At 41.1% G+C, this 25,402-nt stretch overlaps 2 protein-coding genes across 3 annotated transcripts in view; one reads left to right on the top strand and one right to left on the bottom strand.

The window, feature by feature from the left end:
- Nucleotides 1-2,938, top strand: part of tmem98 (transmembrane protein 98) — a 7,590-nt gene extending 4,652 nt beyond the window's left edge. Inside the window, exon 7 of the mRNA XM_046035560.1 lies at nt 335-2,938. Coding sequence (XP_045891516.1) covers nt 335-536 — 202 coding nt within the window. The 3' untranslated portion in view covers nt 537-2,938. The remainder of the gene's footprint in view (nt 1-334) is intronic.
- Nucleotides 1,995-25,402, bottom strand: svilc (supervillin c). Of its 2 annotated transcripts, none has more exons than XM_046035327.1 (30): nt 25,122-25,402; nt 23,418-23,594; nt 22,852-22,886; nt 21,058-21,119; nt 19,811-19,956; nt 18,610-18,838; nt 17,852-18,438; nt 17,489-17,615; nt 15,236-15,283; nt 13,876-13,950; nt 13,689-13,788; nt 13,492-13,575; nt 13,136-13,325; nt 12,326-12,492; nt 12,123-12,248; nt 11,891-12,027; nt 11,199-11,346; nt 10,899-11,044; nt 10,589-10,764; nt 9,133-9,277; nt 8,655-8,973; nt 8,346-8,500; nt 6,796-6,898; nt 6,515-6,722; nt 6,276-6,409; nt 6,037-6,192; nt 5,486-5,629; nt 5,267-5,379; nt 3,348-3,503; nt 1,995-3,132 (listed from the first exon to the last, which is right to left on the bottom strand). In XM_046035327.1, exons 1-30 carry the CDS (start codon nt 25,400-25,402, stop codon nt 3,043-3,045), a joined length of 4,764 nt encoding a protein of 1,587 aa, XP_045891283.1. In that variant the 3' UTR covers nt 1,995-3,042. The 2 variants fall into 2 exon arrangements, with proteins under 2 accessions (XP_045891283.1, XP_045891292.1); XM_046035336.1 differs by having other exon boundaries at nt 6,515-6,719.

Below are 25,402 nucleotides of genomic sequence, written 5' to 3'. Positions count from 1 at the left end.
AAGAGCAGGTCTGGACCGTACTCTGTGATCATATTTACAGAAGCCCAACAGTTCCCAAATTGGGACATATTTCTGTCATATTTATTCATAATGTAATAATAACAGTCGCAGGTACAACGACAGGGACAGTAATGCAAATGCAAGTGTCACTGAAAATTGATGCTACCAGGAAAACTACTCAAAATGTTGTTTTTCATCATTTAATCAAATTAAATTTAAGGTTTATGCAACCAATCGTGCTGTTTTATTTTCGTAACTGCTCAGTTCAACAGAGTGCCTTTTATCCAGCAGCAGCCAGTTAAATCAAACCTATTGTCTTTTTCATCCTCCTCAGAGCCACTGCTCTCCTCCTTTCAGTCAGCCACCTTGTGCTGGTCACCCGCAACGCCTGTCACATGTCCGGCAGTATGGACTGGATCGACCAGTCGCTCCACGCTGCCGAAGATCACATGGTGGTTTTGCGTGAGGCAGCGCTGGCCTCCGAACCGGAACGTCACATGCACGGAGCAGACGCACAGAGAGAACATACCATCTAGAGCAAACACAGATACTCACACAAACAGCAGCAGCAGGGCATGGAAATATGCCCCAATTTATCCTTGAGCTGCCTCCTTCGAAATTCATAATTACAGGCACATATTCTGCCAGACAGTATTAAAAAGGCACGCTTCCTAAATTCATCATCCACTCCAAATTAAGAAGGACACCTGTGAGCGATAAATAGGCTGATGCTGATGGATACAGGGGCATGACTCTTGTCTGTCATTTTCATTTCTCCAAATCTTCTCTCAAATGTTTTCTTTATCATATTTGCACCAAAAACTGCTACAGCTACACAGAGGGAGCTGTAAAGTAGATGTCACACATTCAGATGCAGGGTTTTTTTTATGTAACCCTACAGCAGATCTTTTTTAGTACTGGTCTGTTAAAGGTGTAATCCTCCAGCAAGTGAAAGGCCTTTTGGAAAATTTTCTTCTGGAGCGCGGCATCACCCAGCAGTGGGCCTAAATCCAATCTCGCCGGCACTGCACAGTCACATGGAGGCTTAGTCAGCTAATCCATTCTGAGGAAAATAACACCCAGTTACCCAGTGAACACAGAGGGGCTCCAAGTCAGTGGACCAATGGAAGAACAACTTGACTTATTTACAATTTGTGGGGTCAGCGTGACTGGTGGAACACAGATACTCTTAACACTGTTAGAAATCACCGGTCTGTGAGTTTTCATAGATCAGCAGCAGTAGTTTCTGCCACATCAGCAGCAGAGTAAAGGTTTTTCCAGTTGAGTAACGCCCTTGTGTCCCATTGCTGCATTGTACTATGATTAATTGAGGTTGTTATTGATGGAGAACTATCTCTTTTAGCTATGCTAGCAGCATTGCCCTAGGTATGGCAATGTCTTTGTGACCGTCCAACGCTTTTGTCCACACTGAAATATCTCAGCATCTAGATGGATTGGCACAAAAATTTGGACCGACATTCATGGTTCCCACAGAATGGATCCTAATGACTTTGGCCATCCCTGGACCTATAGTCCAGGGCCACCAGCAGGTTCACATTTGTGGTTTTTAGTGTCTCAGCAACTTGGATTGCAATGACCTAACGCACAGATAGACTATTTATGTGCCCCACAGGTTGAATCATGACTTTGGTGATCAATTTTAATACAGCACCAGTAACATTCAATGTGTCAAATATTTTGGTTTATCTAATGGCAGTACCATAAAACTGTATTTTGTGTTTAGTGCTAATTAGCATGTGTTAGCTTTCTAATACACCAAAAAAAGATGCCAAACATTATACCTGCTAAATATGCTAATGTTAGCATTTAGCTCAAAGCACCACTGTGCCTGAGTACAGCCTCACAGAGCCACTAGCATGGCTGTAGAAGTTGTGTTTTTCCCCTGTATGATTTCTGAAAGGCAGTGCTAGACATTGAGTGAAGAAACACTTGTTCTTTAATTCTGACAACAAAATGTTTTTAAAAAGCTCAAATTCGCTGTCATATTCAAGAGTAGCAGCTGTTTCTAGCTACATGTGTCCAGGAATAATAACAATATTACACAAATATCAAAATAGACCAAGACATTTTAAGTAAATCACCATTAGCTTTTTCCTTTCAAAAATATTGAGCGTTCACACACCAGGCTACTGGAAGATGTCTTCATGTATTATTGTGTTATGAGGATGTTTTGAACACAGTTCAAAACATCCTCATGTGTGTTGACTGATGTGAGGCAGAATTAGCGTGTTGTTTTGGGCCAGAGGGATGTTATTGGAGCATGTCTACTTGCTCTTCCATGCATAGCTAATAGTGAATCCCCAAGGAGTCCTAATAAGGCATTACCCACAGTCACAATGAACACATGGGCCAACACAAGGCTTCAATACACATGGCACAAACCTTTGTACACACAAGGCTGGCAGACAAATGAACACATCAGTACATTCACTGTATGACACACGACTGTAAAATACACATCATGTATTATGGAGTCAAAAACACACTGGTGACAATCAGGAGGAAAAGCAGTTCAATTAACTGAAATCGAACTTAAGCAAAAACTGTAGCTCTGAGCATGAAGAGATGTTTTGATGGAAAGGTATCAATCCAGGAGAAAACATTTAGAAAGTGGTTAGCTTTTTATTTTTTATCTTGTTTACATTGTTTATTAGCATTGATCTTTTTTGTAAGCACTCTTTTGTTTTCTCATCCTTATCCCACAATTTGTTACTGATATCCTTCCCTTACTCCTACACACCATTTCTTTTCTTTTTTTTATCTTTCATTGATTTGTACAGATAAAATGAAATTTCGTCGGAAAATGTGCTTTGTTTTTGCTCTGAACAATAGCTACAGTGAAATTCGTGTCTGATAAAAAGTCCACACACTCGTACTAATTTGACATAAATAAAAGTGAACTTCTTTCCTCTTTTTATTACGTTGTGAGCAGTCCTTTGTTTGCAGCAACATGGTGCAAATATCTCCCTGCCATCTTCCCTGCTGCAGAAGCATCAGTCAGCCTCCACTTGTTTGTGCTGTCTAGCAAAGCAGCCCTTTGCTTTTCTTCAAATCAATTTGCTTCCAGCTTGGGAGGGAGGCGTATTCATCTCTCTTCATTTCCAAAACAGTCTGAAACATAATTGTGGTGATTTATTTATGCAGGAAACAATGTAAAAATCAACTCACATAATAAAATATTAATGTTAAAAAAAGTTCAGGCTAAACTCCCTCACAGGATTTGTCATCAGATTACAAAATATGGGAGTATTTCCATTGGAAAAATATGGCAAACACTGCAGCCTGCTGGTTGAAAGACGTCACTGCCTACTGCTCCATCAGTTTACCTGGAAGTCTTGATCAGACAGGTAGACTTCCAGGTGCTGGGGGTCGACTCCTTCAGGTAAGGGGGTCCGCAACAGCTCCTCCAGAGGGTACTGGGTCTTCATGAGCTGGGCCAGGGCGTCCTGCACCAAGGTCAGCTTCACCCGCCCCGTGTCGCCCTGACACACACACATCAAACACACCCAGGGAAAGGGAGAGAAGTTGCTATGAATGGCAGCAACAGACTGTATTAATAATTGGAGATATTTGATGTGTATTGCACAATGCTTGAAGAAGTAACCTAAGGCAGAAGGTCAGGAGTAAGATACATCATTAGTTCACAATTAGTTCCCCCCCATTGTGACAACTAATTGAAAAAGTATCAATGTGAATTGTGAAAATCAAATTATACGGGTGACAAAATGATTTTTAGATTGATCGCTGGTTTGGTCAACATGTAAAAATCCAAAATCTAATTTAATCGAATTATTCTAATAAATTGAGGCTTTTACCAATGAAGAACCTGATATGACTTCCACTCAAATAATACAGGGGGGAAAACAAATAGAGGAGATACCAGGTTCTCCATCTACAACAGTCTCTATTAATTGTATTAATTGAACCTTTGTTGTTTTTGGCATTACAGGTCAATTTTAATGTTTTGGAGGATCAACAAAATACTAGCAATAAGTCTAAAAATATTGGTGAGCTTTAGCATCCAAAACCCCATATTAATTTACAGTATCTACTAATTTCACAGAGATAATGGCAAAAAATTAGAAATACTCAACTATTCCAACCAGGACGTTATTCTTGTAAAAGAGGCAAAGCTTTAAAACTCCATTGCAAGCTTTTATTTAATTTCAACTATTCAATGATAAGGATCATTCAGAGAAACAGTCCTGCATTCAGATGAAGAATTACTTCACAAAAATACAATTTATGAGCCAATAAAGTGTTATCAAAGGGTGGGGGGGATCATTGCAGACAATTTTATGTAGCAGTGGCCTGTGAGAACCCTCTATCATGTTGACATGGCTGGCAATTATACACAAAATACTGGCAGATGAATGTCTATAGAGATAATGGCTTGGAATCTAGAACACCTTTCATACATATTAATACAAAGAAATATTTCTTTAGATTTATCCATGTCAGAGACAGCTGATAAAGAAATTAAACAGAGTATAGTAAACCTAATTTATTCAATATATTCATTGATGCATGTAAGATTAATAAACAACAACAAAACAACATGATAAGAAACATTTAATATCACAAATCTACAATTGAATACAAAACTACATTAATGTTTATGTCAGACAGACACGGGAGAAGGAATCAGGCCTGGACATACCTGAAGTTGAAATTTGGGAAAGCAAGGCTAAAAACGTTGGATGAACATAAAATTATATTTTGTGGTTCCAAAATTAAAATTTGCTCAAAGGGGTTATCAGGGACAGGATGAATGCTGGAAGCAGCGTGGTGAGAAAATGACTCATTTTTTGAGCTTTTTCATATTGGCAAGATATTGTTAAAGAAATACCCAGCCAAACCCTCCAACAAAGGACAACTGGACTGCAGTTGTCAACAAAACAAACTTTGTGGAGAAACTGACTTTTACCTTAAGACTATGATGTGATCAATATGTATAATACTGAAAGAATGGACAACATGTATGTGCCTATAAGATGCAACCCATCACATACTGTATGTCATTGAAAGTAAAGTATAATGTAGACCATGTCAACCCCTCCTTTTAGCCCTGAAAATGTCAAAAAAAATTTAAGCCAAAAAAAGATTATACTGCATGTCTAACTTTCTTTGTGAGGCTGTTAATCTTCTCACGATATAGACCCATACGTCACTCCCACAAGACTACACAACATGTTGCCTTGTTCCTACATGATTAGCTGATCATATAACTGCATGGTGCTTGTACCTGTCTATGGGGTCCTGGGCTCCTCTCCCAATGGGGGAACACATTAGTGAAGGTGAGAGGTTCTGACCCCTCAAAGATGAGATAGGCCTGTGGCGGGCGTCTTGGGTTCATCTCTGGGATACAAAGAGAAAAATCATACCATTGTTTTTAAACACATCAACAACCAGCAACCTCTTTTCGTTCCCCAACGCATTCGTTTCAACAACAGCGTCCTCCCACCTTTGCAGTACTGCAGCGCCGTCTGCATGGCACACCTCCTCTCGCTGTGCCAGCAGCTCCAGGCTGAAGCCGAGCTCTCTGTCTGCTCAGGCTGACCCCTCTGCCACAGGTAGACCTCCAGACGGTTGTCAAGCAGGAACAAGGCTGGGGGACAGACAAGAAAGACAGGGACAGTCTTTATTAGACAATAAAGTGGAATTAGATTAAATACATATTAAATTACGTTTGACTTTAATGTTCTTGTGGGATATTTGTGTTTTGGCGGCAATAAAAAAAAATATTGTAGTAAATGAAGTAAATGTTAACATGCAAAACAAAAATATTTTGTGAACATATAAAAAGACAATCAATGTACGACTCCATGCTTAAGTTACTATATAAAGCCCATAAACAGTACTATAGAACCTCAGCCGCCTTCAGTGTTTTAAGCCACTTCTTAAAATACATTTCAGTGGATATTTTCTAAAAACCTATTTGGGGAATTCAAATATTGGAGTTAAAGAGAAAAAGAACATATTTTGTGTATTGTGTGAAAGTGTGTGTTCTCTCACCTGGCAGTGGTACAGAGTACAGGCTCTCCTGAACAAAGGGCATTGCCATCACGAGCCCCGGCAGCCGCGTTGGACTCTGCAGCTCTTCTGCCTGGAAACTCCCAGAGGAGGCACTCAGGTGGAAGAGGCGGGGTGTGAAGTTATACTTTCCTGGATCTGACAAAAGACAGGCATTACATTTTTCTACAATGATTTTAAAGTCCACAAGAAGTGAGAGAAATATCCTTGCTGTTTTCTACCTTGCAACATGCAGTCATAGGCCTTCCTGTCCATCTGTCCCAATGCTGTCCAGAAGTCTGCAGGCTCTGAACCTTCCTCCACAACCTGCACCTTCACAGCGCTACTTTTGCTGAGCCCCAACTCTGGTGGACACCTAATGAAAATGTTAAATTCACAGGGTGGAAAATAATTTCAACCATAAATGTTAAAAACATGCCTGGACACTCTTGTGAAAGCCCACGCAGAGTATGTGACTTACATTTGAGTGAGAAGTTCCACTGCCCTCTTGCCAACTTCTCTGGAGCTGGTATGAGCTTTACAGCCAGTCCAGAGATACAGCACCCCCTGCTGGCTATTGAGCAGGACAACAGAGCCCCTGGACCTCAGACCTGCACAGCAGCAATCCACTTCCAACAGAGAGCCCTCCTCTGGGAGCTCTCCTCGCACACAGAACAGACGCCACTCTGCTACAGCAAAGAGATTTTTAAAATCACATGACAAAACAAGATACAGGAAGACAGAAATATGCCCGTTCTCAACCTGCATTAGTGGGGGCCTCCTCTCGCTTGCCCTTGTGAATGACCAGGCCTCCCTCGAAAAGCTGCAGGAAACAGGGAGGTTCCTTTCCTTGAAGTACCAATACCTTCAGAAACAAGACAAAAAACATAAAGGCTGCTGGAGGCGTAGATGTATTTTCAGTAAAAAAAAAAAAAAAGTACTCAAGTAGTAAAGAAGGGTTCCTTTTAATGTTATAATGTTTTAATTATTGTTGCATTAACCTGTAAGAATTTTTTGAGTGTTTTAGTTGATTAAGCCGTTCAATGCACTGTTGTACCCTTTAAAAGGAAGAAATAATGTGAAAGGACAAGTAGAAGTCATGCTAAATGCTTTCATCCATTTTATTCTGAAAGAAGAAGCGTAACAACAACATCAAACATGATATAACCAATTCTCAAAATATTTAATATTAAAAAAACATTCTTCCACATATATGACATTTTATGAAAAATGCCAAATCATTGTCATCTGTCAAACAGTTTAAACTCTAACTCAAATGTCGGCTGTATGACAGATGACCGTGAGGAGGGGTACAGACGCCTGCTGATTGAGAGCTTCATTGGATGGTGTGACAGCAGCCACCTCCAGCTCAACACAAGAAAAACCAAGGAGCTGGTGGTGGACTTCAGACGCAGCAAGATGCCCCTCACCCCTGTTGTAATAAGAGTTGAGGGAGAAGAGATGGTGGACACCTACAGGTTCCTTGGTAGTGCAACTCAACAATAAACTGTACTGGACAGACAACACCCTCTACAGGAAAGGACAGAGCAGGCTGTTCTTCCTGAGGAGGCTCAGGTCTTTCAATGTGTGCACCAGGCTGTTACTGATGTTCTACCAGTCTGTAGTGGCCAGTGTCATCTTCTTTGCTGTGGTTTACTGGGGAGGTGGCATCTGGACTTGTGGAGTCTAGCTCGGTGGTGGGGATGGAACTGGACAGTGTGGAGGCAGTGACTGGTAGCAGGATGAGAGGGAAGCTGAAAACCATCACCCCTCTCACCCTCTCTATGCTGATCTGAGGCAGCTCAGGAGCACCTTCAGCCACAAACTCATCCAGCCCCGAGCCTCAAAGCACTTTGGAGGCTCATTTGTGCCATCGGCCATCAGGCTCCACTACACCACAGCACCCAGCTGACGGATTTTGCTGATTATATTTCAAACATTTATCTGGTTGTAAATGGTTGTATATAATTATTATTGATCGTACAGTCTAAATAGTGTGTTAATACTTCTACGTAGAATGTTAATTATATATTGATCGCATATAGTGTGCTTTCAGTTTATATATATTTATACTGCATCTGTTATTTTATATTCCTTTGGGCTGCTATGTTGGCCGAAATTTCCCCTACGGGGGATTAATACAGTTGTATCTTATCTTACCTTATCTTAACATATGCTGAGCACATATGTATTCAGTGTGTATTTTGCATGTAATACTGCACTTTATCTACCAACTACAATCATACAGTTCTTACAGTGTTGTTAACTTTAGTCATCAACATTTCAATCAATTCTGTAGGCCATGAGCTTACCTGTGACTCTTCGTGGTTGTTCATCCCGATGGACAGGAAAGCAGCAGTGTCCCGCCCGCTGACATTGGAGTGACGGCCTCTCCACAGAAACAAGGCTGTGGTTTCTTTTTGTTGTCCGGAGACCCTGCTACACTCGTCAGCGCTGTTTATGTTATCTACAGCATAGAAAAGCATGGGTCATCATTAGACTGCATGACTGCACTTTTGTAGCTGATACTCTCCAAATCAAACTACAATGGTTAAAACTACAAAATGTCAAGAAAAATAAGACGTGCAAAGGTCACGTATTATGTGATGAATGTCACTGACCAACAGTGTTAATGGTGTATGTCCAGCGGATGACGTAGGAGTCTTCTTCATGAAGCTGTCCGGTGCTCTCCAAGGGAATTTCACTGTCATCAAATTCCTGGACGTGCCAGGTCTCTACAGCAACTGTCTTCAGCTCCATCTGACGTCCTCCCTCCAGCATGATGACTCCGTGCCCCCTCTGGACATCAACTCCAGCCAACACACTATGAACCAAGCCATCCCCTCCCAGTGACTGACCTGAGACTAGAGACTTGGCGTCACAGGCACTCAGGGGGTCTGATGATGGGGACACGGCCTCAGAAGACTGTACTGGGACAGGCTGTGCAGAGATGGAAAATAGATGAGAGTGAGAAGCAGTTAAAAGAGCAGATATTTCCCCACATGTTGAAATAACTGTTATTTTCCTGTTATCAATCAACAAGCAAAGGTTTTCTGTGTGCTGTAGTGGGACTTTTAAATGTTGAACTGTGAAATGAACCTGTGGCTCCTTGTCCACTGAAATAGTTTCCTCCCTGCCTCCACTCGTGCCCGTCCAGTCCAGGAATTTCTCTCTGAACAGAGCGGTTTCATTGTGCTCTGAGACGCAGCCGAACAACGCCCAGCTGGGACGTCCCTCCCCCCTACTGGGGACAGAATTAAAGGTGCGTGAACAAATGTCAGTTATTAATACATAGTTATGATGTTTTTCAAACAAACTACTATTTATCAGACACAACTTAGCAGGGGGGTAGGAGTGGTGGGAAAGGGGACTGAGTATACAAGGCTGTCACGTGAGGGTGGATACTAGAACTAATAGTCGTGGATGCGTGGAGGGGCCCAGAGAGAATGCTTTAAATGTGCAGGGTCCAGATTTCTGTGCGACGTCCCTGCTACTTAGTTTTACAGGGAACCCCTATACACTTTTATGTATGTTTATTAACTTAAACCTTAATAAACAGAGGAAATCATTACTCACATTTTTGTTTTAATGCTCTTAAATTATGATATTAAGATATTATGTTATTATGGGAATAATGCTATCATATTAACCTGTCTCTTAATATGTGTAGTTTAACACATTTGGGTGCATTCTTAGTATGAACTATGGCTGTATACACTATATGGTAAAAAGTATGTGGACATGCCTTTTTTGAATAAGGGAAATTATGATATTTTAGACAATAATGTGCATACAACTTTGTGGTAACAGTATGAAGAGGGCCCTTTTCTGTTTCAACATGTCAGTGCTCCCGTGTACAAAGCCAGCTCAATAAAGACATGTCTTTTCCAGTTTGGTGTGGAGGAACTTGACTGGCCTGCACTGAGCCCTGACCTCAACATAATCCAACATATTTGGGATGAACTGGACTGTGAGCCAGGCCTTATCACTAAACATTAGTGGTGGACCTTACTAATGCTTTTGTGGAGCAAATCCCTGCAGCCGGGTTCTTAAATTTGGTGGACAGCCTTCAAAGAAGAGAGGGGACTGTTGTAGCAGCTGGTTTTTGAATGACATGGAATATTTCTGTGAGTGTACTGTAGGCATGTAGTAGACTTTAATGTTTGCTCTCAGTGTGAATATATGTTTGCACAGAGTGCTGCAGTAAACTGGGGTTTCTGTCCACTTTCTTAATGACAGCATGTCAATATGTAGTGTGGACTCACAACTGCCTGCTGGGATTTTACAGCATGTCATGTGGCTACAATGCTGTATGCTGGGGTTTTTCCACGTGAAATGTGGAATTACAAGCAATTCTCTTTGGTCTTACAGTGTGTGTGCACAGTAAACTTAATGCTGTATGCTGGGGTTTCACAGAGTGTTGTGTGGAATTCATCACAGCTTCCATCACAGTTGTACTCCACTGTCTCTGTAATGTGCCCTAATATTGATATGCTGATATTTTTTTGTTGTGAAGTGCGAACTAAAAGCTTTACAGCTTGCAGTGTGAACTTACAGCGGTGTACTGGGGTTACACTGTGTGGGATCCAGTGGATTGACTCGGCAGTTGCTGTAGTCATAAGCTCCAACCCACACTTGGTGAGTCAGCTGGAGAGCAACAGTCTTCCTGCTGAGGGAAACATCCTGTCCCTGCCACAGGTACACCTCACTGCCGAAATCAAACACCAGGGCCTGGACACACACAGGCATATACAGTGTGTGCACACATTGGACACTGTCATAATCAGCTATTAAAACTAACTTGTAAAACAACTTAGAAACAACACATAATCAAGCAACAAGAGAATCCAGAAGAGACCTCAGACCTCAGTGGCACCCAGCAGGGAGACACTGGGAATGGAGGCCCAGGCCTGTTCATGAGGCACCAGTCTGTTCTCCACCAGCCTGTACACACAGTTGGACTCCACCACACCACACTCATAGAGGTCATCCTCTTCCTCTGCACTCGCTCCTGTTAGAAGAAGCACGCACAAAAACATACTGTGAGGTCCAAGCAGCTAACTAAAGAAAATATACACAAAAACGTATAAAAGAACAAGCAGATCTTGATGCTTAAACAATCTACTCTGGGAGAAATAATCAGTAAATACAGTACAGACTGTAACCTCTGTATTGTGTCCTTCCTCCTAGAAGGCTCCAGAAGTCTGCAGCCAGGCTACCGTCACAGTTCAGCCCTTCCTCCAGGTGGACGATCTGGGAGGCCCGACAGCCGAGATCCCCTTGACTCTGGATTATTGATGCCAACCCTGAGGCCTGAAAAAAAGAAAAAACTTAATAAACCCTATGTGTTTAATGCATTAATGCATAATAAAATAGAACATTAATGCTCTTGTTTATAAAAACATCAGAAAGCATCATACTGCCAGTATGACTTTACAGTATTTTAATGCATCTGAATGCTGCTCAAAATGCATTTTATGCACAAAATGCTCCTTGGGGCATTAAGTGTGATTTGTTAAATGCCATTTGTAGCATGAAATAAAAAATATGAATATGGAATATTTATGAAGTGGTTACAATTTAATTTTAATTAGATAGATAGATAGATAGATAGATAGATAGATAGAAGATAGATAGATAGATAGATATGTAGATAGATAGATAGATAGATAGATAGATAGATAGATAGATAGATAGATAGATAGATATTTGTTCTACTAAATTAAGTTTCATGCCATCTGGACACTTTCACTAAATGTATTATTATGATACCCCGGCACCCTGTAATTTTATGCCACCAACATCCTGTCTTGATCAAAATTAAAACATTATGGTGTGTTTCTGTCCTTACTGATACCTTGGCTTTCTCTTGTTCGTTGGCAAACTCTCCACTCCACAGGATACAATGCTCCGGAGTGACCAGCAGGAAGCAGTCTCCACTGTTTAGCGACCGCACTGAGGGTTCAACCAGACGCACCTGGACATGCCGCCTACCTGTCACCACAGGCACTAGTTAATATAAAAACCTGAACACAAAGACATCATCATGAGAACACTCAAGCGCACAGATAAACCAAATCTTTTCTGACCTTTGATGTGAATGAGCATCAGGCTGTTGAAGGGAAGATAAGACTTGGTGTTCACAGCCTCTGAGGAAGAGATTAAGTCTTCTGATCTGGCAAGATGTGAATTGGCCACAGAGGAGTTCTTGGACTCTGTGGGGGAAAACACACTATAAGGAAGAAAGACAGTAAAAATGGGAAATGAGAAAAGAGAATATATTCCCTCTCACTCTTCTCTGTTTGGATCCTCTCCTCAGTAGCTGAGTTGTCTCTCTCTCCCATGTAGTCCTGGCTGATGTCCTCCCTGGCAGCGAGAGCCCTCAGAGGGTTTCTGGATCCCTGAGTCCGACGGGACGGACGCACTGAACGCCTATGCTCTGCTACTGCAGAGGTCAGCCTGCACCACACACACGACAAATACGGTTTCCAACAGACAGTACAGACAGTCTCCGAGGGAATATTATATTTAATAGCTAATGATTATTAATGCAAATCATACAAATTACTACTGTGACGTCATTGTGACCGGGCCCAGTATGTATCAGAGTAAACTTTTTGTGTTTAGTGCACAAAAATGTAGTAATTTCGCTCTTATTCCAAGATTCCAAGAAAAATAAAGTGTAATCAATCATGTTTGAAATTTTAGTTACTTTTGAAATCATTTCAGATTGCTCTGGAAGTCACTTAGCCTCTGTGCATGTAATATAGAATAAAATAACACAGACATGACTCGCTGTAAAAACACAAGCTAAACGTTTGAGGTTGACCCGGTGTTCTCTGTTTCAGAAACAGTCAGCCCTGGTGTCTGTCAGTGAACTACTATTAGGGATGTGGTGCACAATTATCGTCATAAAATCAAGTTCATCTATGGGACTTTCAGAGAGCATAACATACAGCAGAACAGTATTTATTCAAAAGAAAAAAACTAAAAACCGATGGGTGCAGTTTCCCTCTACCACATCCCTGAACATTTATGATATTTATAATACATCGATAGAAAAGGCCAATAATCTTACAATCTGTGGTCAAACCAGGCTCACATGGGTGTGTTGGTCTGGCAGAGGACACCCAGGTCCTGCTCACTCTCCGCAGCAATGTCTCCACAGGGTGGGGGGGCGCAGGCAGAGGGAGGTGACTGATCTCTGTAGAAACCCGACGTGTTTGAGCCATCCACAGGTGTCTCCTCCTTCACCTCATGTGGAGCCACTGAGAGTGGAGAGCTCTGTGGTGCTGCCAGACGACGGAACAGGAAATTAAATAAATTTTAACATAATTTTAAACAACTTGTATCAACAAGCCTTTACATATCCATGAAACTATTGTTCAACAGTTTAGAGAGAAACAAACAAGAAACTGGCACAAAGATTTTTATCTTAAGAACTAATGCTGCTCAAACCTTCATAGGTGCACGTAGGAGCTTCAGAGGAGTGTCTCTTGTTCTGAGAGGCGTCATTTCTATCTGATTCTGGAAATCCAAGACCTAACAGATGATAAACAGCTCGAGTCAGAGATACAAACCCACAGAGGCTGAGTTTAAAGATGTGGTGATTATCAGATTAAAGAGAGTGAGTAAACCAGAGCACAAAAACTCACCTCTCTTGGCCATGTGTCCAGCCTTTTGCCCGTTCCTTTCCTGCTGTGTATTTATTTCCTCGGCTTCATCTGTCTGAAGCTCATCCTCGACTCCCTTCGCCTACACGGCCAGAAAAACAGACGTGTTAATGTAAGATTCAAGCATCAAAAATATTAAAATATTTAAAGAAATGCCGGCCTGCGTCACCTTCTGTCTCCACTGAGGCTGAATCTGGTTATTGGTAGGAGAGGCAACTTCTTGTGCCTCAAAAGAAAGGCTTGTCTAAGGATGAAGTGAAAACAGAGTCCGATCGTGAGTCCTTTAGTGTAGGAGAGTAAAAGGAGACGCCTTTGGGGACGTGCATGACCAGGGGGAAAAATATGATGCAGAACCAACGTTGAAGGAACATGATTCATTTGGGGACAATGAGCAAGAGTGCTCACAAGGCTATCAGCTGTATTTAGGTAGCAAAACATATAAAGTACAAGATGTACAGATTTTTTACATGGAAGAAAGGGAAAACATTATGTTAGGATAAATCTTATTGTTTAATAACATTTTACTTTATTTATGTCTTATTTCTTAATGCTGCTCCACATGGTTAATTGGTGCAAATGTAGTTTTTCATTAACAATATTGCTCATTAGAGTTCTGCCTTGTATATTCTTTAGATGTATATACTGTTCTGTAATGTATAATGGGTGATATCATTACATTATTGCCTCATTGTTTTGCTTTGTATTATTTATCTTGATTTATCTTTATTGATTAATGTGCATTATCCTTATAAATAAAGAAAAGGAAATAAAAGGAAAACATGATGCTCAATAAGGAAACACAACTCAGATTTAAAAAATGGCAAAACACCTCTGTTGCTTTTGAGTTTACTGTCAATACAGCAGGAATTATTATATCATTGTATTGTTTAAGTTTAACTTGCATATTTCATCAGCAACAGAACTCAAACTTGGATCTCCTTTGTAATTAGTTTCTCCAAAATCTTTGCAGGTTGTAAAAAATCTAATTGGGAAGGTTGGGTGCGGGTATATGACATTTAATTTTTATTTCCAACAAGGGGAATGACAGAAAACATTTAGACGTTTAAACATATAAAGAAAGAAGTGCAAGAGAACTATGAGAATACACAATTAACAGAATCAACATGGAAACTGTGAAGTTATAGCTGCAATGTATCATCTCAGGAAAAGGATCATTTTCACACAAAAACACTCTGCAGGTGACAGAGTTCACTCGTTAGCGTGAGTGAAACTTGTAAAAAATCACAGCCTCCTCAAACTGTGTGATGACAAAACTTTACACTGCATACAAAACACTGCAAAACCAAAAAGCGACAATTAATCTGCCATGCAGCGGCCCAAAGAATTACCTGATTGAAACACATGATATATTGGGGTGTACTGCTAGAATAGACAGAGGCAAAGACGGGTTCCTGGGAGAGAAGAGGAATTAGAAGAGAGAGAGGGGCAGGCTAATAAAATTAGTAATGGAGATAATAATGGAGATTTAGACGGATCTATGCACATCAAAGTATTAGTTGAACACTTACCCAGCACTGAGGGTTGACACTCTCCTCATGAAGATGTTCTGTCTCTTCCTGCAGAGCGCAGTATGAAGGAATATTAAAATATTGCTAGAAATATAAAATTAAAACAAAATGAACAGAGCACGAAAGAAATAGTAAAATTAATACACACACACATACATGTACGCAGCCGTCACCATAGAGCAGCTGAGATCATAAGGTCATATAAGGGTCAACATTTAACCACCAGAAAAAAACAGTCTGTTTACATTCCACATGCTGTTCTGACACAGTCAAACCCACCTCAGTACATAAACACTAAGTGGTCTGGATATATTCCCCGGTAACTTAAGTCTGATCTAAAGACATTTAGCACCTACCAAATCCAGAGCGTTGTTGCTACAAGAGGCTATATCTGGTTACACTGGAATGACAAATACACCAATCCACCAACCCCACCACCCTCTTCTCCATCTGGTTTTAAGGAAGGAGTAAACCCAACAACCTCTACTTGCAGTTTTCTTCACATCCTGATCAAAACACTGCAAAACAGCTGTGACATTTTGTATTGGTTCCTAATGTGATTCAATTTTAAGAATGGTGTTAAGTCAAGTGGAATTTTGTTGATACCAGTAGAGTGACCTGTCTTATGCTCTCCTGAAGACAAAATGTTACTGATACACAGAAGAAGGAGATTAGGGTCCATTTAGCAGCAAATGTACTTCACTTTGGGGTGGCATTTTCTTCTAGCTGGTGCTGCATCATAGGCCAAACAGTCGCACTTTCAGGTCACTCACTCTTTCATTCAATCATTTAGGCAACTGTGACGGCACCAAAATATTACAAGTGACAGGTTTCTGACAGGGTATGAAAGGAGCCCGTGTTTTATACAAGCTGTAAGGTGACAGATCGTTTGCATGTGGCTAATGTATGGGTATATTATATGAAATATGCCCCGAATGGTCCTGTGGGCAGAGTTAATAGTGACAAATGTCCCTCTTTAAAAGAAACAATTCAAGAAGTTTAATAAGAAAAGCACCTGGGAATTTCAGACCACACTAAAACACACTATGGTGACGTTGTGCACATGAAACAAATTGTGTCAAATTGTGTCATTCCTATCCAACACATAAATCAAGGGTGTAGGTTTGGTTTCAGAAGTGGAGGGTCAGAAAACTGTAAATAAATAAACGTTATTTCCTGTGTTTATATATTTTTATCAACCTAGCTAATAACATATCATAATGGATTCTTTATAGGGTTTTTCAAATTAATAGTAGTCAAATAAAAAATTTATTTAATACACTAAAGTTTAAAGTTTTTGTTAAAAGAGACCTGGGGTCTCATTTATAAAACTGTACATCGAAAAGTCTCCAAAAGGAAGTGCGTATGCACAAAAATATTCTGATTTATAAAACAGTGCGCACACGTCCTACGCCGATTTCCCTTTATCAATCACGATTAACTTGAAATGTGGCACATGTGAGCGAGCTCCTTGTCTGCCCCTTTACACACCTATAGTTTCCTATAAATGGTCAACTCATTAATGTTAATAAGCACTGAATGACTGATATTTCGATTTATTTTACACAACAGTAACGTTTCATCCTTCTGCCATGTCAGTCGCTATTTCTCATTTCTCCAGTTTATGATCATACCCATTAGTTTGCATGGATGTGATGTGATGGCACATTCTCCCCACAAGTTTGTTTTTGATAGATCACAACCTTTGTGTGGGAAGTGGCGTTCGTACGTACGCACTGTTTATAAATGAGACCCCAGATCTTTATGATAGATAAATATTATATTTGCTTCTTTTCTACAAAGAGCACTGTCCTTTACAGTCTTATTTTTGATGGACGTTCAATAATGTTTTTAGGAGATTACTAACTAGATAAACCTGGATAAACATATCAAAATTTCTATTCTAATCTCTGGATTTTGGGCGGCTTGATTCTGTTTAGAGAGATTTTAGCAAGTAAATCAAACTGAAACCTTAAAAGTGAGGGTGACAAAACTAGGAGAAATGTGAAATTATACCCCTTGCATAAAATGTTGGAGGGCTGACTGAACTATAGACAAGAATCCTTCTCTACAAATAAAAACAAGAGTGAGGGTTTGGTCTGTGCTGGCCACAGACTAATGCTGCATGATTTGCTAAAAAAGAGTTGCCCCTTTATAGACAAGAGGTGAACCTTCGGCAGAGCGGCCGCTGATTCTGCAGATGTGATTTAGTCCACTGAGATTCTCATCACAGACAGTATCTTTGTGTCTTACCGTACTTCTGCTGGTGTTGGTTGTCTCCTTCAGTTTAACGTTGTCATCTTCCAGTGTCACCTGAACATGCCCCATGGCTGTGGTTTCTTCATTCCTGTTCCTCACACTCTCTTCCTCGTTATGTTGCCTTTTGGACAGATCACATACAAAAAAACCACTGCTGAGAATGGATGTTTGTGCTGGTGACATCTGTAAATTTGATTGATTGTAGTATTAAAAATTCCCCACAAATGATCATCATCAAAGCACATTCATGCATTCTTCAAAATGTCATAGAAGAATTAGAGCAAAACCTTCCTGATATAAAAAATGTTCTTACAATGAGGCATGTACCAACCCATCTAACTCATTTCAGGCACTTACCTAACTCTCCCAGTGGTATCTGAGCTGTGTTCCACAGTAGAAGCCAGCTGTTCCTGTGGTTTGGTCCAGCTGTTCTTCTCCTCCTGAGGAGCGTCCTGCTCTGACAAGGCTCTTGTTGGTGTGCAGGCAATGGTTTCCCTCCTGGTTCGAGCCCTCTGCCTCCAGGGAGCAGCAGTCAGTGAGCTTCCCTCTACACCTGAAGCGTCCCGTCTCTCTCTTCGTGGTGCTAAAGAAATTCCCTGCTGCTCTGTGCTCTCCATTCTCATTTGTATCCCTGCTTCTTCACAACCTCCGCCATTCTGTTCATAGCTGAACGGTGCATCTGTCTGACCGCCCTCCATCCTGCTCCACTCTGAGCCGCCAGACCAGCTCTTTTTCAGGATTCCTCGCAAGCCTGGTTCGGAGCCGTGGCGCTGCAGGCCCTGCTGGATGGGGCCACTAGGCTCCCCAGGCACAGGGCCGGTGTCAGGTCTTGGCTGGGAAAGGCGTAACTCACTGGGTTTTAGGTTGACAGACGAGGCCTGCTGTCTGTCGGACAGATGAGGGGACAAACTGAACGCAGGAAGCTGTACGGGGCCTTTCTGGAGCTGAACAGGGATAAAGCAAAAGGTGTGATTCAGTTTTAGATAACTGTTCAAAATGTAATTGATTTCAAATTATTTCAGATAGGGTGTATATCAACACACACCACATGATGAAACATGTAATATAAATGTACAGTAGTTTGATTTCACTATTGTTTTGGCTCGCCTACTCACCAGGCTGACCTCCTCCACAGTGATGGGCTGCGTGCGGTACCGAGCCCCCTTCTGCCTTCGTCTCTCTGGGGGCCCATTATCAGGGCCGCCCCCCTGCCTCTCTGGCAGGGACAATTTGTTGAAGAGGGCCAGCTTCTCGCTCATGCTCAGCTTGCAGCTCTCATCGCCATCCTCCACCGACTCAGGATGCACAGACTGGGACTCCACTTGTGGTGCTGCTTTGGGGGCACTGCAGGGAAACACGAGTTCACATGATATAAAACAGGCTTCTAATAACAAGATGAGGCTTATTATAAGTCAATCGCACTTACACTGTCCTGCTGCCCCAAATACTCACTAAAGCACAAAATGTGTGTTAATCTGCCAATGAAAATAGTCCCCAAAAATACCCCTTGTTGAGTCATGTTTGCTACAATGCCCACCTGCTTTAAGACTTTACTGAGCCTTTATTTTAAACAAAATGAAACTATATTTGTAACCAGTTTTTAAAAATGTTCATTCATACACATGGGCTTGTGATAGAGTGTCACAGCCTGAGTAGAGTAGTAATACACTGATGATCTCAAACCTTTTTTTTTTTTTTTACCACATGACAGTTCTACCAAACAGTGATATGAGTTCATGCATCTGATTTTTGTTTTACCTTTTTAGAGGGTAAACTTTCCAGTACTTCACAAAGAAAGCTACATTTAGATACAAGTCAGTCGTTTGGCTGAGCAGATCTATGTATTTTCCTCTTTCTTATCGTGTTAATCATCTCATGACGCCCAAATTTATCTTAAAACCCATTGAAGTGGTCCAAACGTCCGGGGTGGAAATCAATGGACAATACTTAGCCTTTAAAAAAGATACTATACAGTATGACCTGTTTTTAAAGATGTATGTTGTTGATTTTGGTTTTGTTATGGGATTTGTTGACAGCAGGACAATTACAGAGTAATGCCACCCTTACCTCAGGCTAAAGCTAAGCTAACAAAACAACTATGAAACAAACTTCTAAAGTAGTGTCATGTCAATTCAAGTTTGAACAGTGCATAAAATTGTTAATAATCTAATGTACATGAAATATGTACATGAAATCTAATGTACATGAAATGTACATGCAATATGTACATTAGATGTACATGAAATATGCTTCTTTATATGTATTCCTTGCACTGAAGCTAAAATATCCCTCCATATGGCCACCGGGCTTCCCCACCTGATTGCCACAATTTCCTCACAGGTGACTGGCTGAGTTAGAAAGCGATGGTCGTTCCCACGGCGCACCCTGCGCTCATGACAGACGCTGCCTGAGCGAGGCTTCAGGAAGGCCGAAGCCTCGGGGGCAGCAGACTTCTCCAGCTCCTGCAGAGGAGGCGGGGAACATTTTACTATCAACACAGGACATTTTGCTTTTTCTACAGGTGGACCCAAACATTCAGGTCACATAGCAGCCTCAATTAACAGCCTCCACCTGCTAAATATGTAATAAGGGTGACCACAAAAATGGCAGTGAAAACTCCCTCTCCTGATGTCTCCTGTTCTATTTGTATGGACAGATGGAGGGAGGGGAACCGGGTCAGATGGCCGGTGAATAAAGCAGCTAGCTGTAAGGTGGAGTGTCTTGGCTACATGGATAGAATGCCAGCCCAACAGGTCACAGTGTAACCAGAGCTCTGCCAGCTTCAGTTACCTCCCCGCCTGCCTCCACAGAGAAGTAGGCTAATTATAACACTGCTGCTATGGTTGTTAATGGTAATACAGTGTCCGCCACATTTTCACCTGATGACTAAAACTGTGCAGGGGGTAAAATGTAGGAATGGAGATTGTAACACGAGAAAATCCACAATGTGTTTTATCTTCTATATAGGTTTTTTTAATAAAACTTCAGGAGTGTTTCGTATGTGTATTTATCACTCTATATATTTAGTCTTTCTTTTAATAAATTCAGACTGTAGCATCAAACTAAACTGTGGATCCGGACACAGCACCTGTTTGACCATTCATATCCATCAACATGATAAGGTTGTGTTTTGCATGCTCAGCTCTGGCTCACCATGCGTCTCAGCCTGTAAGGTGAGCAGCTGAGGTGACTGTCGATGACAGACTGAACTTTCTCTTTAAGCTGTTCAATATATTTCTTTAGCTTTTAATCTAGTGAGGGACATTATTAGATATATTTCAGTTTGCAGTTACATATCGGCAGCATTTCCAATTAAGCAAATTCATCTAGGAGCTGATATCTGGATAACAGGTGATTAGTCATGAGTACACAAATTATTCAACTGTGACTGTGTATCTCACATCACATTAGATGGAGAAGCAGGGAATAGCCTGACTTCCATGATCTCTGCACAGAATCAATTTTAGCAGCAGGCATTAGGGCAGGCAGCACAAAACAGAGAAAATAAGCAAGTCACGAACAGCAAGGATCCCGTTTCAGTGCTGAGACTAACATAGACTCACTTTAAACAAAGACATCTTGGCTGCCACACTCATTTTGGCTCGGGCATCTGTTTTCACATCAGCTGTGAGGAAAACAAATACATAAATCATCATGTCATTAAGGTTTGCAAATCAACATAGTAACAGTTTGTGAGAACTTCAGATACAATCAGCAATTAGCAGCTGTTAAGAAATGTGCTCATGGTCAAAAAGGCTTTGAAATGAACATTGACGACCCGACAAAAGTAGAACTGTTCTTGAGTAAAATTTTTAGGTAATTGCATTTAAGTTGAGTATTTACATTTTCTGCTACTATATACAGTACTTCATGCTTCATGTTTCAGTTTGTAAATGTACTCCACTTTATTCATTTGACAGCTATAGTGATAAGTTAAATTTCATATTAAGATTGCACATAATAAGACACAGGATGACCGTATATATGCAATACATTATTAAAGATTATACAAAATTTGGGGTCACTTGTAGTCACGTTTTAGATGTCTGTGAGTTGTTAGTAAACTTCTCAGATAGTATATAAAAAACATTTAAAAAATAAGATTACATAAAAGTCCAAAACAATTTAGCAAAAATTGTAGTAACACTTAGATTTATCTTATTTCCAACCCCATTAATCAACTTATTGCCCCTCAGATTTATTCTGGTAGGGGGGGAGATATTTTCAGTTTGATACTTTCAAAGTCTAGTCTCATACTAGTTTTCCAACATTACTGACCCCAGCTTTAAGTACATTTTGCTGATAATACTTGTGTAATACTATTTATCTAAGTACGATTACGAAGGTGGGGCTTTTATTTGTAATGGATCATTTTTATACAGTGGTATTGGTATTTCTTCCTCCATAGACAGTTGTGAAGAATAATTTTCTGAAACTTGGTGATAAAACAGCTGCTTCCCACATGTTAACTGGATTAAAAAAGTAACTCTGGTTACTGATTACACTCTCTTTACACATTTATAGTTGAATGCTGATCATATAAAAAGCTATGAAAGCAGCGCTGTAGTTAAGTAGCACATAGACACAACGAGACTTGATGGGCCTTGAGACTGATCCCTTCGTGTGAGGCCGTGGGCCATCTCACACCTGGCAAACAGAAACAACACACTGACGTCTCTGATCTGGAGAAGCTAAACAACAAGCCTCTGAGAAGATAACGCTGGTTTGTTGGAAAAAAAAGCAAATGAAATGTGGATAGCTTATAGACAAAAAAACTAATTTGCCCAAGCCACATTTTAGAGTATCCATGCTTTGGAAGTCTGTCTTAAATGAATTCTTAACTTATGTTGTATTTGTGGAGTTAATACGCAGAACGCACAGAAAAACATTATGATTTATGGCATGAAATTTGTCCAAATAGCACTAAAATTAGATTTATGTCGGCTACTTGTTTCTGTAGTTGAGGTGTAAATTCTCTGTAAGCCAATCTTTCCGAAGACTTGTAATCTTTTTATGGTTTGGTTTAGGAGTGAGACTGACTTAGCTCACATGGTTTTGTAAGACATAAATCTGTCATCACTGAGGAGATTAACTATTGTGAGCCTAAAAAATATACCCCGATTTATTTCACGAGCTATTAAATTAGTTTAAGGAGGCATCTGTGCACGTGTGGAGAGAATGTCATAGACTTTTCTGAGGTTTACACCCCTTAATATCTCACAGAAGATCAGATGTAACTTTTCCAGCTGTAGTCCTCATTGTGTTTACATCATCGTGTTGTTAGTGGTTGTTAACTTGTTTGTCTATAAATACAATAACAAACTGTGTGATCAAGCCAAGAGGGAATGCAGCTTTACCTTTATTGTTATCCTCTTCCTCTGCGTCCAACAACCTAGAAGAGTAAAAAGAAGCAAAACACGACGTCATCAGGTAAAATACAAACAGGGAGGTGATGTGGACTTAAATCTACAGCTACAGCTCCTGTGCATTCTCTTTCGGGTCCTGCTTCAAGCTTACAATACATGTCTTCATGCATCAGTATTCAGTTCCCAGCATTGAGATACTGGGTCATATTTGCATGCTCTGTAAAGCAGCCCCGTGGAGGTCATAGAGGCAGGCAAACACATGCAAACCACACCACCCGTAGGCATTTATGTAAAGATGCTGCACCTACCACACCCAAAGGTTTTGTGCTATATTTTTATTAGTGAAGAGCAAATATCAAAAACAAACCATCAGCACTTTGAAAGCGTTGTCTAAAAGAACACATTATTCCAAATTAATAAATGTAAGTAGGTCATACACTACTTTCAAAATATGTCAGTGCAAAAAGATCTCTGCAAACAGCATCTTCTTTGGAGAAAACCAAACCAGGTGCCTCATCTGCAGAGCTCGCACCATGAATACAACACACAGCCCCTACCCACTGCTCTCCTCCATCTCATTGGCTGTGATCGGCTGTGTCCTGAAACGCTCGCTGGTCTTGCGACTGCCACCTGTCCCGCCGGGGAGGTAACGCCGTGTGCGCCTCCGGCCCCCCTCAGCGCCAGGCTTCACAGCCAGATCCAGAGAGGATGTGGCTCGCCCAGCATCAGGGCAACTAGTATCCACAGAAACAGAGTAGGAGGAGGAAAGGGAAGAAGATGTTTAGATAAATCTTGTCACAGAGGTACACAGGATGATAGTGACAGGGTGGTTCACACACATGCAGGTGACCCTACACTTTCTGGGGCTGCGCTCCGCTCTCTGTCTGCTGCAGAAGGGTACTTCTCAACTGGCCCACCGACACCCGAGTGTGGAGCTGCGGGGCATCAAGTCCAAGAGGGACGAGGTACCCCTCCCCACTCAGCAGAGCAGAGTCCTGGGAACCCTGCCTGGAGGGGGCAGGAACGTGTGGGTGAGGAACGCCCTCAGAAACAAAAAATACAATGCTGAACCTCTGTATCAGGGCTGCCAAAAAATGTGAACCTCCAATCGCAAAAGGTGCAACGTTGTACCCTTTTTTCTTACAGTTAAAGAGGTTGCCAGCCCGATTATGCTAGCTCCAAGAAAAAGCCCCTACACCACATGATGGGAAAAGTGTCAGGCTGGGAGAGTACCAACCAAATGCACGAGAAGAATCAGACTGGCTTTAAAACACCCTGCTGGTACCCACTGATTTAGACCTCTCAGTTTTAATTAGCAACAAAGGCAGCAGAGCAACTGGTGGAGTCAAGGATCTGGAGCTGTTGAAAGCTCACTGGTATGAAGCAGACCAAGTTTAAAAACAGGTAGAAGAGCCTGCTTGGATTAATCAGTGGGTGTAATTACATTTTGCTCAAATGCCAAAAAACAAAGTGTATTAAACGTTTTTAAAAACATTCCCATTCATTATTGTAAATTTATTATTAAATTAAATATTATTGCATTCCCTTACTATCTTCTTGTATTTAAGTATAGAATTAAGACCTATTTGAACTCTAATTTGACCCACATCTGCTGTGAATAGAAAGCTGTTTAGTAGAGGTAACATAGACAAAAGGAAGTGGACCAGAAGAGAGCAACCCGGAAATATGTATCTTTCTGCACCATTTAGATACAAAAGACATGTAATGCCTCAGATTGTACATATAGACTGTACACTACAGGAATGTACTACATGAACCCGGGACCTGGACCCTTTTCCTCAGTGATCATATTAATACGATGCTATGCTGTAATTAGCAGTTTCTAAAATAGGCCTACTAACAAACTGTTGTGCTATATTAGGACGCCTACAGCATGTTCTGATGTCAAGGTGGAAGAGGTTGAAGCGGGTGTCATTGAGGTTAGGAGGGGGGCACATTGCTTTATTGGTCTTTGGACAAATTAAACCCAAAACACCTGCTCCCATCCACAATACAGAATTTTAAAGCTGTGTCCTGAAGGACTCACTGTCTTTTTTGTTGTTTTTATGGTTTAAAAATATGTTTACACAGATTTTATGTCCCCATACGAACAAAATGTGTTGTGTTTCCCGCTGTCAGTAAACAGAGATAAATTCCCTTATTTTTTAGCGGGATTTTATGAAAAGATTTTATCTAGCTGAAGACTGGTTCAAGCTTACGCACACACAATCAACTCATCCTTCACTCTTGACAGGACTGACCTTCTCAAGTGGTTGGACTCTGCAGGACCTTCTGCCTCTAATCCATTTGTGACACCTCGAGTCCTGCTGCTTACTCTTTCACTGAGGCCATCTGAGTTCAATGTTCCTCTGTGAGCTTGGCTCGCTGGGTTGTGCACTTCTTTCCCATCCCTCCTCACCCATTTGGAAGGTAACTCCTCCATGTTGCCATAGCGTTCAGCCAGTTCTCGCCTCCTCTCAGCTTTATAACGAGCGATCCGCTCTGATCTGGGCTCCAGGACCGGGTTCTCCATGGCGTCCAT

Source organism: Micropterus dolomieu, linkage group LG02 (assembly GCF_021292245.1).
Source record: "Micropterus dolomieu isolate WLL.071019.BEF.003 ecotype Adirondacks linkage group LG02, ASM2129224v1, whole genome shotgun sequence".
NCBI lineage: Eukaryota > Metazoa > Chordata > Actinopteri > Centrarchiformes > Centrarchidae > Micropterus > Micropterus dolomieu.
This window is presented reverse-complemented; position numbering and strand designations above follow the sequence as displayed.

Bases quoted from the DNA above. Each gene is read 5' to 3' on its own strand.
- svilc (XM_046035327.1), bottom strand. From the start codon at position 25,402: ATGGACGCCATGGAGAACCCGGTCCTGGAGCCCAGATCAGAGCGGATC. The intron at 11,347-11,890 runs GTATCAGTAAGG...TCTTTTTTTCAG, and splicing joins ACGAACAAGAGAAAGCCAAG to GCCTCAGGGTTGGCATCAAT. The intron at 6,193-6,275 runs GTAGAAAACAGC...GTCTTTTGTCAG, and splicing joins CTATGACTGCATGTTGCAAG to ATCCAGGAAAGTATAACTTC.